The sequence below is a fragment of the Xiphias gladius genome, chromosome 17, assembly GCF_016859285.1.
Source record: "Xiphias gladius isolate SHS-SW01 ecotype Sanya breed wild chromosome 17, ASM1685928v1, whole genome shotgun sequence".
Taxonomy (NCBI): Eukaryota; Metazoa; Chordata; class Actinopteri; order Istiophoriformes; family Xiphiidae; genus Xiphias; species Xiphias gladius.
This window is the reverse complement of record NC_053416.1, coordinates 5,155,962-5,173,371: the sequence shown is the minus strand read 5'-3', so window position 1 is coordinate 5,173,371 and position 17,410 is coordinate 5,155,962. Positions and strand designations below refer to the sequence as shown.

The following is a 17,410-nucleotide window of genomic DNA, read 5'->3' as shown; positions in this document are numbered from 1 at the left end:
GATGGCAAACGTTTATTGAACTAAGTCTTGGGTGAAATTTGGTCCTTGGAGTCTCGTGGTGAAAGTGGTGCAGTATTTAGCACTTGGACATGTCGCGCGTTCCCTCACAAGCAATCAAAGAGCTAAGGAGCAACATTTCTGTCGTGTGGTTAAACCTGCTACAGATTGAAAAAGGGCTGCTGCTTGGATATGGAGATCCTGAAATGCTTTTGTCAAGGCTGTTTGAAGATTGGGTCCAGTACAGAACGGTGTATTTTCAAAGTAAATAAGCCGCTTGTGCTCGATGAACATCTCCCACAGAATCTGCGCTAATGTCTTTGTCTGACGTCCATCTCATGCAGCTCCGACAGGTTAGCACACTGCTAAATATGAGCAGACACAGGGAGGGATATTCTAAATTAAGAAATCGGGGTGAAATTTGCGTCACCGAGATGCTTGATAAATACAGGCCTTGATCTCCAACCATAAAAAAAAAGATCAGGGGCTAATGAACAGATAACTAGCTGGTCCTGAAACAGCTGCCAAGTCCGCTGACAGCCAAGACCAAAATCCTAGATAAAGAGGTCTTGTTGCTTTTTTTGATTATTTGTAAGTAGCTTTACTTTTCCAATTGCATCCGTATTTATGCTCAGCTGTTCTAAGTTTACCAGACCAGTTTAAAATAGTCACTTATGAATATTTTTTAGATCAAATACCTAAAAATATAAACCACATCAAAGGCAACCTATCATTGAAAAATGATCTCAGATTAAAATGAAAGGAAAAAAAAGAAAACACTAACCGTTTGTTACCGTCCCGACAGTTTGCCAATTTATGCAGTCAAACTTGGACACTCCATTGCTGTGAACAGTTACGAGTCAGTCTGGATTTAAAACTATCTGCAGTGGGCTGGTGATTTAAAAAAAAATTCTTATTTTTTTTTTTAATCTATTATTTCACTGTTTGGTCTTTTTCCTTGCAGAACTTACGTGTGCCACAAAGTTCAAACACCACCTCTTTGTACGAGTTGATCCACAGTAGTTAGACTGTTTCTAGAACACGTCCATGTAGACGCTCTGTAGACGGTGAATTATTTTACTCTCATTCGTCTGTCTGTTTTTTCTAAATATATGAACCATTACCCTTGATTTTTAAGGTACCAAGAAATAATCAGAATACTTTTTTGGACCATGTTTATTATGGAGGAATTGTTTCATCTTTGATGTGACCACATATCCTGATGTAGACATTAATAAATGATATTTTGCAAAGAACAGATGAAGTTATTTCTCCTTAATGCACTGCTGTACCCAGGGACTGGGATTTTGGGTAACACGTCTGCACATTCAGAGACTTTAAGAAATGTCTCAAAGTATTCTTTTTATTCTGATACGCCACATTACACTTAAAATCACCGTGTGTTCAGGAACAACGCAAAGCGAATTTTAGAAGTGGAGCGATTGCAATAAAAAGGTCAATGGGAGAGATCAAGTAGGATGTAAACCGGCTCGAGGCGGCGCCATCGGACGCTAAGACTCATCCGTGCAAGTTGAAAATGTAAAACTTGAGCAAAAGAGTCAGGTGTATACCGGGGCCGTATAAATCTGCTTCATAAACATACAGAGACGAAGGGAAACGCCAGAGACTAGAGGGAAATGATTGGAAGAACCGTTGATTTATTGAGTTCAGCCAGAGGCTGAGCTGAACGTACGACACAGATGGTACGATTAGCTGTTTGGGGCGGATAAAGAAGAATGACGAATGGTCCAGCGGTCGAAGTGGTGCAAAGGATGCAAGGTGAACATGCACTGTGTAATCCTGGAGTTTAGGGCCGTAGAGCTCAGGGGGTCTCAGCAAGTACGATGGTCATCTTCCCTTCCACAGGCTCTGAACTCACTGACCAACCACCGTATCGTTTTGTTGTCAGTTTTTGTGCAAAATACTGCACAGCCCCCAGACGAATTTCGCCCTCATTTGCGTTCGCTTTTCGCATCGTTCGTCAGTCTCACGTGACATCGCTCGTGTCCCTGAGGGTGGGGGGAAAAAAAAAAAAATGAAAGGATGCATTGTGGGGCATCACCATGACTGAACACACCTTGGGAGGGATCTTTCCATTGGCTCTTATTTGGTTGTTTATAAGTTTTTAGGGGCAAAACCTTAAACTAATTGTAATTTTATCAGGACTTAAATTATGTCATTCTACTCTGTTGATCTGTCACCACTGGACAGACCGAGGCTAAAATGTTAAATATTCCTTTAAAGCTGTTAATTAGCTCAAAACAAGCTACACTGTTTTCATTTCCGAGGTAAAAATCACTTAAACGTTCAACCTGACGAGAACATTTGATTTTGGTGCAGAATGCTGATAAAACAGCTACTAACAACGTGAAGAAATGTTTCCAACACTTTATTTCATTGAAACAAAATAGACTTTACAGGGTATTTTACTGAGATCTTACAGGTTGGGCAGTAGGTGGCTCGGTGTTGCCAGGTTGGCTCCTCTCAGAGGCAGATGTTAATGCTCCGTGACGGTTGCCAGGTTTGGTTTCTCTGCTTGCGAGGCAGCACTGGAGACTGACCATATATCACTCATCTCTGCAAATGAGGATCAGATTCAAAGAGGTGAGGAATAACAAAATATTGTTTGATTTAAGTCACGTAACAGCAGTAACGGATGAAAACAACAGCGGTGGATGAATCTCCTGTGACTGGAGGAAAGCAGAAAAAAATCTTAAAATACAGTTGTGAAAAAAGAAATTCTCACAACTGTAGCAGCAGACACAGAGTTACTATCTTACATAATTAAAGTTAATATTGGCTTATTCAGTTTAGGGCTGCGACTAACGAATATTTTAATTGGATTATTCTGCATATTTTCCAGATTCATTGTTCGGTCTATAAAATGTCTGAAAATTTTGGAGATTTCTCAGTTTTGTTTTGCCAACAGTCCAAAACTCAAAGATATTTAATTTACTATAATATTATATACTATGACACATTTTTCCATGAGTTTTAATAAAACGGACAAACAGCGGAGTGGATGCCCCGGGAAAATTGACAACTTGATTCTGACTTTGAGCCTCTCTTTACGGTGGCTTACGTGTCTTGAACTTGCTGTAAGTGCCGTTGTCCAGTGTGATTTTGCCGCTCGGGGAGAAAGCCAGTCCTCGCTCTCGCCACCTGCCAGCGAACACAAAGTAAAAACTGTGACCCCGGACAGCAGCACGGGATTCTTTTAACCCAATAAGTCCCGCCTGGCTGAAAAGTTGCCGCCACATCTCCAGTTTATTCAGAATCTAAGCAGGTAGGATGTGCTTATTCACCGTCGTCGTTTTTAACTGAGTGTGTGTGTGATATTCACCAGTGAAAAATGCAGATGATGACGATCAGCACGAGGGAAAGAAAATCAGTGAGAATCCACATCAGGTTATACTCATCTGGACTCTGAAAGACAGAGAGGTCAGCGTTTCATATAGTGGCGAGAAAAAGTAAACGAACCCTTTGAAATTATCTTCATTTGGGTATAAATTTGTCTTAAAATATTTTCAGATCCTCATCTAAGTTACAATCTTAAACAAGTTACACAATCTATGCATTTTTTTCATTTTGTCTTCATAAAAATGCCCAATTCTTGCACAACGTTTTGACAAAACACAAAATCTTAACTCAAGGTCTGCTTACTACTAGCATTTTCCTGAGCTTTCATTAACAGGTGAAGTTTGCCCTCTTGCTGTGGAAGTAGTTCAGCTCTCACCCCCTGATTTCAGTGTATAGCTTTGGTCATTTACCACCTATAACCATTAGTGACTGAGCCATCTCCACGACAACTGAGCAAGCTCGATCTGCTGATGAAGGCCGTGACATGTAGTTGAAAGCTCTGTGTCTTACCTATAGGTAGGGGTTTTTTTTGTTTTGTTTTTGTTTAGTTTTTTTTGGGTCATCCAGCTACTATTTCCAAGGTGAAGAATTAACTTTGTGGAAGTGCAATACTAAATTCATGAAGTATAATGTAACCGTGTCGCACTACTAACTTTAGAGGTGCTGGCCTGTGGTTGACCTGTAACTCCTAGTCTTACCATGAGGAAGAGAGGGGAGCTCATGGTGCTGAGTAGCTGGGGGGCGTTGGTGGTGACTGAGTGGACTCCAGTGCACCAGGCCAGAGAGTAGAGCCATGGCTGGCTGATCACGTACAGGTTGGTGGTGATGTTCACAGCGGCGTACTCACTGCACGCAAGCGAGGAGAAAAGCGTGGCGTTACTAAAATACCAGGGGCATCACTGATAGACTCTCACACACACACGCACACACACACACACAGTGTGACCTGATGAGCTCAGCGGACATGGAGCTGTAGTGCAGGTTCAGTTTGACGACGTGGTTACTCTGGAGCTCCTCTAGAGGGAGCTGACTTCCCGACGTCTGCTGGAGCTCAGGATCAATTTCCTGCACCAGAGCCCTCAGATCGGACGGCAGCCACAGCACCTGGTGAGAAAGCATCCAACACACACACACACACACACACACACACACACACACACACACACACAATGGTGACAGTAAGTACCACACTATTTGCTTACAATAAATGCACTCTTTAAGTCATTAACTACCTTTTGTCCACTAAAGCAATGTTAATTTCCAAGATTTTCTAATTGAGTCTGGTGTGACACATACCAGTTGTTAGGTTCAAAAAAATAAACTATTAAATCTAGAGGGGAACTCTGCGAGCACAGACCTCCCTCAAGGCCGGTGTCAAACAATGCACGGCAAACTTCATAGTAAATGATCCGGATCTGCCCCAAAATTTAATGGGTTCTTCCCTGGCCCGTGCCCCACCCCTCCACCAGGCTCGGATGAATCGTCATAAGCTGGTGGGGAGAAGTATGTGCCACCCGCGATATGCTGTTTTCATGCGTGTCAGTCAAACAGGAGCGACAGAAAACACATTTTACAAGCATTTCCTCCCGCTGCCACCTGGACCCAACAACAAACACCAGGTCTTTACTTTGTCACCGTTTCTCTGACTTTGCTGTCGGTGGAATGAAGGGAGGCTGCGCTGTATCTCACCTGCGAGGGGTGAATGGAGGACTCGTTCTGGATGACCTCCAGAGTGACTTGGATCCAGGTATCCCTGTAAGGGTGACCCCTGGGCGGACGATAGAGGTCAAAGATCACCAGTTTGCCTGTCTGAGCTGCCAGCTGGAGGAAGGCGTGCAGGCTGCAGACGGACTGGTTCCCCGCCCGCCGTCGGTCGCCTTCTCCCAGAGAGCCAGCTGTGCCGAACGGATTGTGCTAGAGGGGACGGCCATCGATACCTCGTTAATACTGTGACATAACACGCTGGCCAATATGCTCTTTGTCTGCTAGCTGATTAATGTGTGGTACTACTGTACTGCTGCGATGCAGAGCTAGTTTCCAATTAATTAACTGTCGTCTGTGCACACAGCCGCCACTGTGTCGATCCACATGGTTTCCCTCTCTCTTACATATGAGGAAAAAGATTATAAACCCTTTATATCCCTTACATAATCATCTCTACTGACTATATTACGACTGTATTATTGAATATATTGGGACTGTACTATTGTCACTGAAAATACAAGGAGCAGCATAAGGAATTTGACAGTCCAGTGGCTTCAGAAAGTATTCAGCCTTTCCCTTCACTTTTTGTACACTTTTGCACACAAATGACTCAAATATTAATGGACTATTAAACCCGCTGAAGATTCATTTTCTGTCGATCAGCTAATCGACAGACTGTTTCAGCTCAGCCGTTCGGCCTGTGAAAATAGTCGTGTACCGCCTCCGCTCGTGCGGCGTTGGCCACCGTGGCAGAGAAGACAAAATAAACTCCGTATGACCAGCGCTGCCTTGTATTTCCTCCCTGTGCGTAAACCGTCTAAGCGCACGTGACTCACAGAGAGGAACCAGGCCCCGGCGTTCAGGCTCTCCAGTTCGGCCCAGGTGAACATGGCGGCCGGGGTGTCAGTCCGGTTGGGGAAAACCTGGTGGATGTTGGTGGTCCGTCGCAGGGTGTGGTCATGCATCAGGAAGGGCACGCCATCAAAACTACAACCGTGACAGGATAAACAGCATTGACTGGTGTCAATCTAGTGTCTATCTGTCAAAATTAAACCAGGTCTCGGTTTTGAAAAGCACGTTCCACATCAGAACGAGTATCTGAGAATAACCTTGATGACCCCTTAAGTTTCATCCAGCGCCGTCATCAAGTCAAAATGTTAATTTGTCCAATACCCAATTTGCCGTGGTGGAAGCAGCACTCAGATCTTTTACTCAAGTAAAGTAGGGAGTGTAAAAGTACTCGGTTACAAGTAAAAAGTTTTACTTAAATAAAAAGTACAAAATTATTAGCATCAAAATATAATTAAAGTACTAAAGTTAAAAGAACTCCCTATGTAGAATGGTACATTTCAGAATAGTGTATTTTTATACTGTTTTATTATAATTATTGATCCATTAATGTGTACATCACTTTAATGATGCAGCTGGCAAGTGTGGGTTTAATTTATGTTCCTTTTTATACGGCTGGGTAACTTGTGAATTTAATCCCTGGGATCAATAAAGTCTCATCTCTACCTATCATCATAATTTATTTGTTGATTACATCTGGTCTCTTAATCTGCATCCACAAAGTAACTAAAGCTACCAAATAAATGTAGTGGATTAAAAAGTGCAATATTTGCCTTTGAATTGTAGTGGACTAGAAGTATGAAGTAGCAGAAAATGGAAATACCAAAGTAAAGTACAAGTGCGAGTGCAAATTGTACTTAAGTACAGTACTCTAAATGTACTCAGTTACTTTCCGCCACTGCAAATTATCTGCAAATCTTGAGAAATTCCCATTAGATAGAGACTAAGTCTTGTTAGATTCATACCACTATTTTTATTATACAGTTATTGCACAGTTTCAAGTCAAATGAAATAGCTGGTTAGAGTCTTCTTGGTTAGACAAACTACTACACTATTGATCAGTGACAATAAACATGTCAGGTTGTTATTAAAAAGGCCAATAATGACCCACGTATATGAATGTGTGCCAGGTCAGCTGCTGACTGACCTAATAGTGACATCCGTCTCCAGACCTTTACTTCCAGCCTCCACCGCCTTCTCAAATGACATCAGTGTGTTTTCTGGAGCCAGCTGCAAAACGAGTTTGAGGAATCAGCGATGATAACAAATGGGAGCGCATTCACGATACAATCAGTGCCGTGCATTCACACGCAGGAGTCGGCGCATGTGGGTAAAATGAAAGTTGCTCTTTGACTTGGTGTAAACATTTTGCAAGTACTGTTTACAGTACAGTGTGCGGAGCTAAACCGTCAGCATCGTCTCTGGGCTCCAGATATCTAGGGACAGGAAGGATGTGAGCAGGGTTCCTGTACGAAAGCACCAGGCCCCACACTGTATCCGAGGAAATCCTTCAGATCACACTGCGTTGCACAGGTTCTTGTCCTGTGTCCAGGGTTAAAAATCTTACACAGCACAAGAAAATTTCGAGTCAAATGATTTCGCTGCTCTGGCGGGTCATTTTGCTGGTTTGCAGAGATGCAACTTTTTCCAAACGGTTTTAGAAATATTAACTGTTCTAGTTAAAGTAAAAATGCTCGGTATTCTCTGGTTTCAGATTCTTTAAAGTTGAGGATTTTCGCTGCTTTTCTTTGTCATATGTGACGGTAAATTACAAAGCTTTAGCTTGTAGACTGCTGGTCGGACACACCAAGTAAAGTGAAGACAACGCTGTGGGCTCTGAGAAACTGTGACTGCCACTTTTTCACAATTTTGTTGACATTTTTTTTTTAGACTAAACGATTAATCGAGAAAATAAATCAGCAGAATAATCGCTGATGAAAATAACTGTTAGTTGCAGCCACAGTCCTAATTCAAATTTGCCGTTTAAATTTCTAGAAATTTTTTTTTCCATTTTCTTAACGTTCCTGATTCTGTTCAGGGGACCAGTGCAATGTAAAAATCTGATAACACAATTACAAAAGAAAGAATTTTTTTTAAAAATACAGTGTAGTAACTTCTTTAGGTTACTGGCTCCTGCTCACCATGGGTGCTCCTCTGTGGCCGATGAGGGCCGGCGCGGGGCCCAGGGTCTGCTCCTCCTTGATACAAGGAGAGTACAAACCGTGGGGCACCAAGTAGAGGGCAAGCAGGATGGTCAGGTACACCCCCATGATCAGGCCACACCTTACTGAAACACACACACACACACACACACACACACAAAGGACAAGAGGTTTGACTAAAACATTCAGTGTTATATATTTTAAAATTAGCAGGGGTAACAGATTTGGGGTTGGATGTAACGGAGGAACAATGGGAATGTGCTCATTCGGCATCAAGTTGTACTAGACGTGGCCTTATGCAGTTTAAAGTGCTTCATTGATTGCATTTTTCCAAAGTTAAACTCGCTGAGATGTTTGTTAATGTAGGTAGTGTACGTGATTGGTGCAGAACATGTCCTGCCCTTCTGGGCCCGCAGGTTTTGGCATCGTCCTACACGTTTGAAGCTTTTGGAGCTCCGTTTTTAAAACAGTCAGATATTTCTGGACAGGCGATACAACCAGAATCCCTGCTTGCGGTATTTGGTATTTAAAAGGAGGGCAGCCACATACAGTTACAGCTTATTTAACACTTGGTGCGCACAGGTTTATTTTAGTGAACTGGAAAAGCCCACAAAATGGTTGAAAATGGTTCGTTAATTTCTGGACTAAATGACTCTAAGGGATAGATCAAGATTTGGGTAATACATTTATTCGCCTTCTTGCCGAGAGTTATGAAGTTTTGATCAGTAAACTTGTGCTACAAGATGGTTTGTTTGTTTTTTTTTTTACCTTTGGGCAGAGCCAGGCTAACAGTCCGTACTGTACAGACCATATAAGTGAGGAAGAAAGCAAATAGAGCCCTACTTGCCAGTTTTTTTTTTTTAATAGATGAATAAACTAAACATTGAGCCTAAAATAAGCACATTTATCAAAAAAAATGTCAAACTATTCCTTTTAAGATCCAACCGTTTTGCAGTGTGGAAGGTTTTTAGTCCTTCAACGCCATTAAAAACAAAATACAAACCAATTCAATTCACCTTTGCCGCTCATGCGAAAGAAATGCAAAGCCACGGGCCAAGCCAGCGCCGTCGTCAGCAGGACTCCGCCCACGTGTAAATAAGGTGCCGTTACCTGGTCGGGACGCAAAAGACGAAGGCTGGCATCAGAGGTGGAAACCACACGGGGAAAAGGTGAGGGTCGCTGGGAGGAGGAGGAGGAGGAGGGTCACCTGAAAGGAGAGGAGTAATGTCGTCCACTCTTTATTCCACAGGTCGGACAAGACGGCGGTGGCTGCGACGGAGAAAGTCAGGCTCACCAGGATGCCAATCTGACAGCAAGGCGAAAAGAGAACTAGTCAGCAGCCAACAAATGATCCAGTTTTCCCCTCTGGGCAAATTAGTATCGACTTCTACAACTGGGGGGGAAAAACCAAACAAACATCAGGCTAATTATCTGGTGTGGCTGCAGGGTTAGCACCAGGGCTAACCGCCCTGGAGAGATGTCTTAACTCTGCCTGCCGCTACTAGCTACAGTTTCCAGGTTTCATGTGGGACAGCCAGAGCAAAGTTTTGTGGTGCTGTGTTAAAAAAAAAAAACCTTCTGGAAATAATAATACACGTTTATTTTTCTGTCTCCAGCAAGTTGCTCCACTTCTGAAAATACTGACAAAATTTCAAACATTAGCCAACTGTGGCGTGGTGGCAAGTAGTTTTTTTTTTTTTTCCCTGTGATGGCGTCGTTGAACGTGTGGGGCTCTCTTTAAAAGACAAACAAAACATGAAGGCTGTGGGCAACGAGACGAGGCGGAGAGCGGCCCTACCTTGTGACTCCAGTGTAAATGGAGCTTCTGGCCCTCTGACAACAGGCACACGGCCAGCAGCTGCACAGAGGAGAGAGACAGGCAGACCAGGTCAGTCCCACCGGGGGGGGGGGGGGGGGGCTCACACCGCGGACCGACCGTCGCGCAGCGTCCACGACGTAAAGGGGGAGACTCGGGGCGACGAGGTCTCGTCTCGGTTTTTCCGACGGATAAACTTTAACTCGGACCCTTTTTAGCGGACAGTCGAGCAAACGTCGACGAGGTGAAAAGTTCGACATTTTTTTGGGAAGAATACTTGTACGCTTTTTAGCACAAGAGTCAGGCGGGAGGATTGATTGCCTCTTGTAAACGGGTCACGTATCACAAAATCCACCCACTAGCACCTTAATGAACTAATTAACACAATACGTGTCCTTTGCTTAAGCCATACCGAAACTGTTTAATTTAATAAATCGATAAATAAAAAACGAGCGGTTACTTTCTGGAGCCTGCCGGTTGCCTGGCAACTGCTCAAAGGCCGAGAGTAACCTTCCTCCTGGTCCGTAGCGAAACACTTACAGGAACAGTTTTGACATTTTGGGGAAATGTTGCTCTCATTTGCTTTTTTTTTTTTTTTTTTAATAAGTAAAAAAGAGCGATACCCGTCACATTTAATATGAAGCTTAGCTCAACATAAAGACTGGAAGCCGGGGGAAAACGGCTAGGCCGGCTGCGTCCAAAGGTAAAAAACAAAAAAAACATTACACCTAATGGCTCTAAAGCTCATTAATTAGCATGTCGTATCTTTTTCTGTTCAACTTGTACATAAACACAAATATAATAACTATAATTTATTTCTGTCCATGCTGTATTTCTGTGCAGTATCTTTGCCGGGAACCTCACAATGACCGCGAGTAAATCCCAGCGGTTGTTCACCAATAAATAGTTATATAGCATGTAACTGCCTGTAAAACCATAAAAACTATTGGGGGTTTCTTGTTTGTTTGTGAGTATAGATTAAAACAAACAAGAGGCAACGTGTTCATCAGTGATCTTTAGATGTGACGGTAGGAATATTTTAGAACCTCTGCCCCTGCTTCCAGTCTTTATGCTAAGCTAAGCTAACCGCCTCCAGGCGTGAGTGACATCGATCTAACTCCCTGCTGCAAAGCGAATAAGCGTATTTCCCAAATGTTAAAAATATTCCTTACAACTAAAACAGCCACAATTTTAATAAAAAATTAGCTAAAACACACAAAATAAGAAAAAAAAATCGATCACTTGTATTTGTTGAGGTTTTTCAAAGCAGACTGAAATATTTTGTGTCTTTAAACTTGATCATTTTTATGCTAAAGAAACATTACTGTACTATAGAGGACCACAAGTGTCAAGGAAATAAATATAAAGCATTTGAGTAATTGATATCTAATTGGACAATTTTAATTCAATATAGAAAAAATGTATTAATTGACCCATAAAAAGAGACTAAAGTACTGAGTATTTAATTTAATGACATTTAACTGGGCAGTAAAAACAATTAAAATAACACTACGTCCACTGGGACTCAGGAGAATAATTACATGTTGTGGTGGTTACGTCAGGAATCTGATCAAAATGTTGTGGTACAAATGCGCTTTAATCAGAAAAACCCTGTGTCACTCAGACCCTCAGTGTTGTGTTTGCATCTCACCATGAGCACAGTGATGTAGGTGAAGAGGCCTGCAGCGATGACCAGCAGCACCAGAGACCAGGGAAACCAGAAGCCCAGGTTCCCAAAGTTAAACCTGCACACCCAGAAGACTGGTGGTGACTGACAGTGGAGGACTACAGCGAAAACAACAGGGGGCAACAATGAACCAAGTGGCCTGAAGCCCAGTGCGTGCAGAGAGGGAGGGAGGGAGAGAGAGAGAGAGAGAGACACATAGTCTTCATGTGTCTGCAGAGGAGATAAAATGGAAACTGGGAAAATTCAAAGAGATGCCAACTCCCAACTGTTAAAGAAATACAGCGTCTGTCTGCCCCCCCCCCCCCGGTTTAGGGGTTAAGACGCTGACCACTAACAGTAACATCAAATCCAGCTGGGGATCTTTTTTGCATCTTTCTCTCCCTCGCGTCCTGCCACGTCGCAACTACAGCGATCCAATAGGAGCATAAAAAAAAACAGAGCAAAGTTTTTAAACACACTTTATGAAAAATGAATGAATGAGGGCTAGGGCTAGAGAGACTGCACGATGTGGACTGTGTAAGGACCAAAATGGGAAAATAGATCTGATTCAACAGCACCAATTTGTCACAAATGGTCTGTAGGGATGTGCAAAGTTAAATCATTGGCGTTGTCTTAACAAAGAATATGATAAGAAGGACAGTCTCCGTCTTATCATATTTGTTTCTAGGTTAATGGTAGTCGTGGCTACAGGGATGTTTATGTGCGCAGTGTTGACACATGCAATCTGCCGGATGCACACCCAGTTAATGGACCTTACAACAAGTGCAAGTATTACTCAACCCACCAGTCGAAGTCATTGTAGTCATTCATGGCTTGTCCCCAGAAGTAGAGGAACACCAGTGTGAGGCAGAAAGCCGCCACAAGCAGAACAAAGCTGGCACCTTCCAACTGTCGGCAACAGAAACAAGAAAAGGAAAGAAAGCTTTCTGTCACACTGCCCTTTGACACGTAGCATGACTTAAAGGGCAAAAAGGCCCCTCCTCCTGCATTTACCGCCGGGTTTCCATGACCAAGACTGATTGTTGACCTCTGTGGAGGAAGAGGAATTCAAACAGGACACGTCCTCTCTGGCTTAACTGTGACTGCAAGGACCGTGACCCGACTTCAGAACCACGAGCTCTGGCCTCGCCGTGTGCCGTCGAGCACAGCATCGGTTCAGCAGAACCTCCGGTCACTGCATGCAAGTGTATTTAACTGAAGCCCCGTCTTATCTGAAAACCGCCTCTACTTCATAAGTTGATAGCCAGGCCGATGCAAAGATGCTGAACTACAATACCTGTGGAAAAAGAAGACCAGGGGGAACAATGAGCTATAACGACCCCCTCTTCCCTTGAAGGGATCATTACATGTCACTGTTTTCATTGATTTGCTCTGCCTTCTTCCAGCCCGCATTAATAGTTTATGTCCCCCTGCAAGGATTCATTAGTCGGTTGTCTCCGTTTGGCTCCTGGTTTAAAGTGTGACAGGCGTCGTTGCTAATTACAGGGTGTGTAAGACTTGGGCCAGACGAGTCTGAATTCTGTGTTCTGTGTTTGAACAGCACCACTGCGCATCAGTGAATCTGAAGGCAGTGATTTGAAAAAAAATTTTTTAAAAAAATGTTTTGTTTTTTTTTAATTCATTTTAATTTTTAAAAAAAAAAAGCCAAAAGAAAATGTAATTGGGTCATATTTAGGTTTTACATCCTTTCACTTCGATTACCCAGTTTATATGACTTGGTCATAACCGGCTGACAGACGACCCCCCTCCGGCCCTGATCCGGCCCTGAGATTAAGAGACTTGAGGACACAGACTGGGCCAGATGTGGCCTGTGCGCCTCGTGCGTTGGCTGCTGTCTGACCTTGTTGCAGCAGCAGCCTCCGGGCTGAGTGAAGCTCCCCTCGTGGCGTCTCCACCGGCAGCCGTACAGACCGGCCAGACACGACACCAGGGGCCGGTGTTCGTAGCGCCGCAGCAGTTGGGCGCGGAGGCCGCGCGGCCGGCCGAGCTGCAGCCGGGGCAACGCGGACGCCATGGCTCACACGCGCCCCGACGCACCCTCCATCCGGCTCAGAGACACCTGGGGGAAAAACAGAAACCTACTAAAAATCCCCAATGCAAAAAACCACGACGGTCTACGGACTTTACAGCGACATTGTGACACTGATGCAGTATAAATAAGTCTGGGAACATCTGCTTGAAACCGACACCGCTCTGCAACGAAAAACCACGCACACAGAAAGACGAGTGTTAAATCCCGAGACGTCTTTTTAATCGTGGACCCCTGGCATCCACGAGTCCACGTTTTGACTAGGCCGAAGCTGTCCTTGTGGGTTCATACAGTTCGTGGTCGGAAACGTCTTCCCAGCTGCTCCGCGGCGGCGCGCGCAGAGGAGGAGAGTCTGAGATCTGCCCGCACCTCGTCAGCTCGGGTGTGTCTCGGGGTCACTGTCTTCGCCGGGGAACAAGAGGACGAGCTCGGACGGCCGTGCACTGAAACTAGAGTTACGGTACAGTTGACTCGCAGTTATCCGCCGGGCTCGCACGCAGCGGCACTGACACGAGGTGCACGGAGGCGCGTTGCGCAGTCTCGAGGCACGAACCGCCGGCGAAAACCTGGTTTCTAGCAGGACGTGAACTTAAACGGAGCCGCGATTTATTGCATTTTACAGATCTGTTGAGGCAAATTGTAACTGGGTCGTCTGTGTTTGTGTCCTCCCGTGGTGGCGCCTGTGCTATACGAATAAAATAAATAAATAAAAAACTCAGAAAAATAACCAGTTGATTACAGAAATAACAGTATAAGATACGAGTCCGTTGAAATAACGTATTAACGGGACGTTAAAAATATGAACGCTTCCTTGCTGCCTTGCTTTTCGGCATCAACAGGATGGCACTAAGCATTAATAAACCTCCATCATGCTGGTAAAATCCGTGCGCGTACGATCGCGAATCGTTTCATCCAATTTGGGAAATAAATTTCCAGATCCGGTTTGCAACTTCATTCCTGTCTTGTATGGGGGCCGAATTGAAGACTGGGGCCGAATAATTTGCGAAAACTTTTAATCGAATATGATCAGCCATCCGACCTGGGCAAGCGAGCGTGATAATCTCAAAATGACAGATTTTTACAATGCAGTTCGGTGACACCCTGAGCACGGAGGAAAGAACGGGACCTACTGAGACCCGGTCAGAGCTAAAGCATGAAGCCGATCGTCTCTGAAAACGCATCCATGCCCGAGCAGCTCCAGTATCTCGGCCGTCGCCGCGTATGATTTTAATAACGACGTGTTGTTTGTCCTACCTCCAGGCTGGTTCCTTCCTCCGCGGGGAAACGGTTGAAAAGCAGCCGCAGTGCGCAGGTCGTCCTCGGTTATCGACCAGCGGCAAGTGGCCTCAGTTGATGAGGTCGTGTGAAGCCGACTAGAGTTACTTAACCACGGGCAGAGGAAATAAAACGCTTTGCCTTCAAAAAAACAGCACCAAAGTTTTTTGGGGTTTTTTTTAATACTGGAGTAGAAATTTAACACCTTTGTGTAGCTTAAACTGACAGTCATGAAATAGCTACTGTAGAATTTTAGCTTTATTTCAACCTTTTGTTTTCCACTTGACAATGCGAATCATAATGCACAGAGGACATCTGACGAGAAAGCACAAAACACATTATTGCATTATTATCAATATTTACTCAATTGTGACACACATTTGATTTGGAAAGGTGTATTCCAACAAAATCCAACCACGATAACTGCTTTATTTTGAAAGTTTTCGCGGAAATGAGTGTATTGTAAATTATTTCCTGCTTCACACTCGTTCCTGTTGATGCCCTACAGTACGCCTCCGTATCACCGACTGCCACCTGTTGCCACGGTGATGCAATCACATTGTATCACCAGGTGAGTCCAGGTGAGAAGGGATTTTTCAACTTCCACCTTGTTTGTTTTTTTAATTATAAATCCCAGACAAGCGCGGTCATTGAACACGCAGCTCACAGAAATGCAGCGATGACAATGAGCAGCAGCGACCAGCTGTGGTCAAAGGACGTGAAATCAGTCAAAAATATCTTTATACAAAGGATTTAAAAAAATAAACATACCTTTTATAAATAAATCGGCAGCAGATCGAGACGAAACACTGCTGTCATTTTGTATTAAATTTAAAAAAGTCAAACACGGAGTCAAATAAAGTGCAGTTCTAAATCAAATAATGTGGAAGTCTGTGTATAACATTAAGAGGTTGAACCCTTTCTGGTGATCAGGGACACGTTCTTTGTACCCGGATAAATGAGTTATCTATAGCATAGTATAGTTCCTTTTTCTATATTGATGAAAACCTGCTCGGGTCCGGTAGTAAACAGAGGTTGAATCAACTAGGATGATTCGCAGAACAGTACATGGAATAGAAGCACCGGCACATGAATTATAGTCATATTTCTTTTAAACGTTATAATCTAATTGTTATTTACACAATTCAATTACAAGGAAACTCAGACTAGATTCCTATAGTCTTCCGCCTACTGCTTATTCCGTAAAAAAAAAAACTTGACTGGTGTTTGTACTGGGCTCACTGGGAGCTGTGGTCCTGAACCCACTCCGCTGCTCTGCCCATCCTCTCCGTCGTCTGCAGAGTCAGCATTTGGAGTTTACTGGATCTTCTAACTTCTTCTCCGCCACACCTTTGCATCCGTCAGCTGAGGATGGAGACGGGACGCGAGGGAGATGACGGCCACGCAGAACCACAGTGGGCCGGGACGCCCGCTGGACTGGGCCGATCACCACGATCACGGCCACGTCCACCTTCCTCTCTCTGTGCACCACCACAACGGATTTGAAATGAAAGACGGCAGGATGTGATAGAAGTGTAGACCTTTAGTTTTGATTCAAGGGGTTCACAACATCAACCGTTTAGGAATTTCAGCCATTTTTATACATAGTCCCTCCATTTTCAGATGCACAAAATTAATTAGACAAAATAACATTTATTAACAAAAGGTTATTTTTTAATGCTTGGATGAAAATCCTTTGCAGTTCAATGGATGCCTGAAGTCTGGAACTCATGGACATCACCAAATGCTGAGTTTCCTCCCTTGAGACGCTTCGCCAGGCCTTTACTGCAGCCGCCCTCAGTTTCTGCTTGTTTGTGGGTCTTTCTGCCCACAGTTGTGTCTTCAGGAAGTGAAAAGCATCCTGGATTGTGGTGAGGTCAGGTGATTGACTTGGCCATCGAAGAATATTCCATTTCTTTGCCTGGAGAAGCTCTTGGGCTGCCTTCGCAATATGTTTGGGGTCATTATTTCATCTGTACTGTGAGGCGCCGTCCTATCATTTTTGCGGTACTTGGCAGGATCTGAGCAGCTAGCACGGCCCCGTACACTTCAGAGTTCATCCTGCTACTACTATCAGCAGTCACATTGTCAGTAAACACCCGTGACCCAGTTCCATTGGCAGCCGTACATGGCCATGCCATGACACTGCCTCCACCATGTGAGACGGATGATGTTTTATGCTTTGAATCATGAGCCTTTCCTTTCCCTCTCTACACTCTTCTCTTCCCATCATTCTTGTACAAGCTAATCCTGGTTTCATCTTTCCGAAGAATCTTGTTCCAGAACTGGGCAGGTTTTTTTTTTTTTAGAGGTTTTCTGGCAAAGACTCTCCGTTCTTGAGTGTTACCAGTGGTTTGCACCTTGTGGTAAACTCTGTATTTACATTCATGAAGGTGTCTCTTAATTTTAGATGTGACAATGATACACCTACCTCCTTGAGAGCGCTCTTGACCCAGCTAGATGTTGTGAAGGCGGTTTTTCCTTCGCCAAGGAAAGTATTCTGGTATCATCCACTTTAGTTGTCTTCCTTT

General features: G+C 44.0%; 1 protein-coding gene across 5 annotated transcripts; it reads right to left on the bottom strand.

Annotated features, from left to right (window-relative positions):
- Window positions 1-1,663: 1,663 nt before the first annotated feature.
- Window positions 1,664-15,053, bottom strand: LOC120802128 (glycerophosphodiester phosphodiesterase domain-containing protein 5-like). 5 transcript variants are annotated; one of them, XR_005709194.1, is made up of 17 exons: window positions 14,859-15,050; window positions 13,416-13,634; window positions 12,360-12,463; window positions 11,540-11,714; window positions 9,871-9,930; window positions 9,280-9,378; window positions 9,089-9,182; window positions 8,052-8,197; window positions 7,058-7,140; window positions 5,898-6,048; window positions 5,047-5,271; window positions 4,304-4,461; window positions 4,056-4,203; window positions 3,341-3,423; window positions 3,080-3,159; window positions 2,439-2,574; window positions 1,664-2,006 (listed from the first exon to the last, which is right to left on the bottom strand). XR_005709194.1 is itself a non-coding variant. In XM_040149619.1 (16 exons), the coding sequence occupies exons 2-16, from the start codon at window positions 13,587-13,589 to the stop codon at window positions 2,495-2,497; spliced, it is 1,860 nt and encodes a 619-aa protein (XP_040005553.1). In that variant the 5' UTR covers window positions 13,590-13,634; window positions 14,859-15,050; the 3' UTR covers window positions 2,391-2,494. The 5 variants fall into 5 exon arrangements, 4 of the variants coding, with proteins under 4 accessions (XP_040005553.1, XP_040005555.1, XP_040005554.1 ...); XM_040149619.1 differs by lacking the exon at window positions 1,664-2,006 and having other exon boundaries at window positions 2,391-2,574; XM_040149621.1 differs by lacking the exon at window positions 1,664-2,006 and having other exon boundaries at window positions 2,391-2,574; window positions 11,540-11,633; window positions 14,859-15,049.
- Window positions 15,054-17,410: the final 2,357 nt, after the last annotated feature.

What these genes read in the sequence shown, in the direction of transcription:
- LOC120802128 (XM_040149619.1), bottom strand. Translation starts at nt 13,589, where the DNA reads ATGGCGTCCGCGTTGCCCCGGCTGCAGCTCGGCCGGCCGCGCGGCCTC. An exon ending in GAGGCTGCTGCTGCAACAAG is followed by an intron (nt 12,464 to 13,415) that starts GTCAGACAGCAG and finishes TGTTGCCGACAG; the next exon opens with TTGGAAGGTGCCAGCTTTGT. An exon ending in GCCACAGAGGAGCACCCATG is followed by an intron (nt 7,141 to 8,051) that starts GTGAGCAGGAGC and finishes CTCGTTTTGCAG; the next exon opens with CTGGCTCCAGAAAACACACT.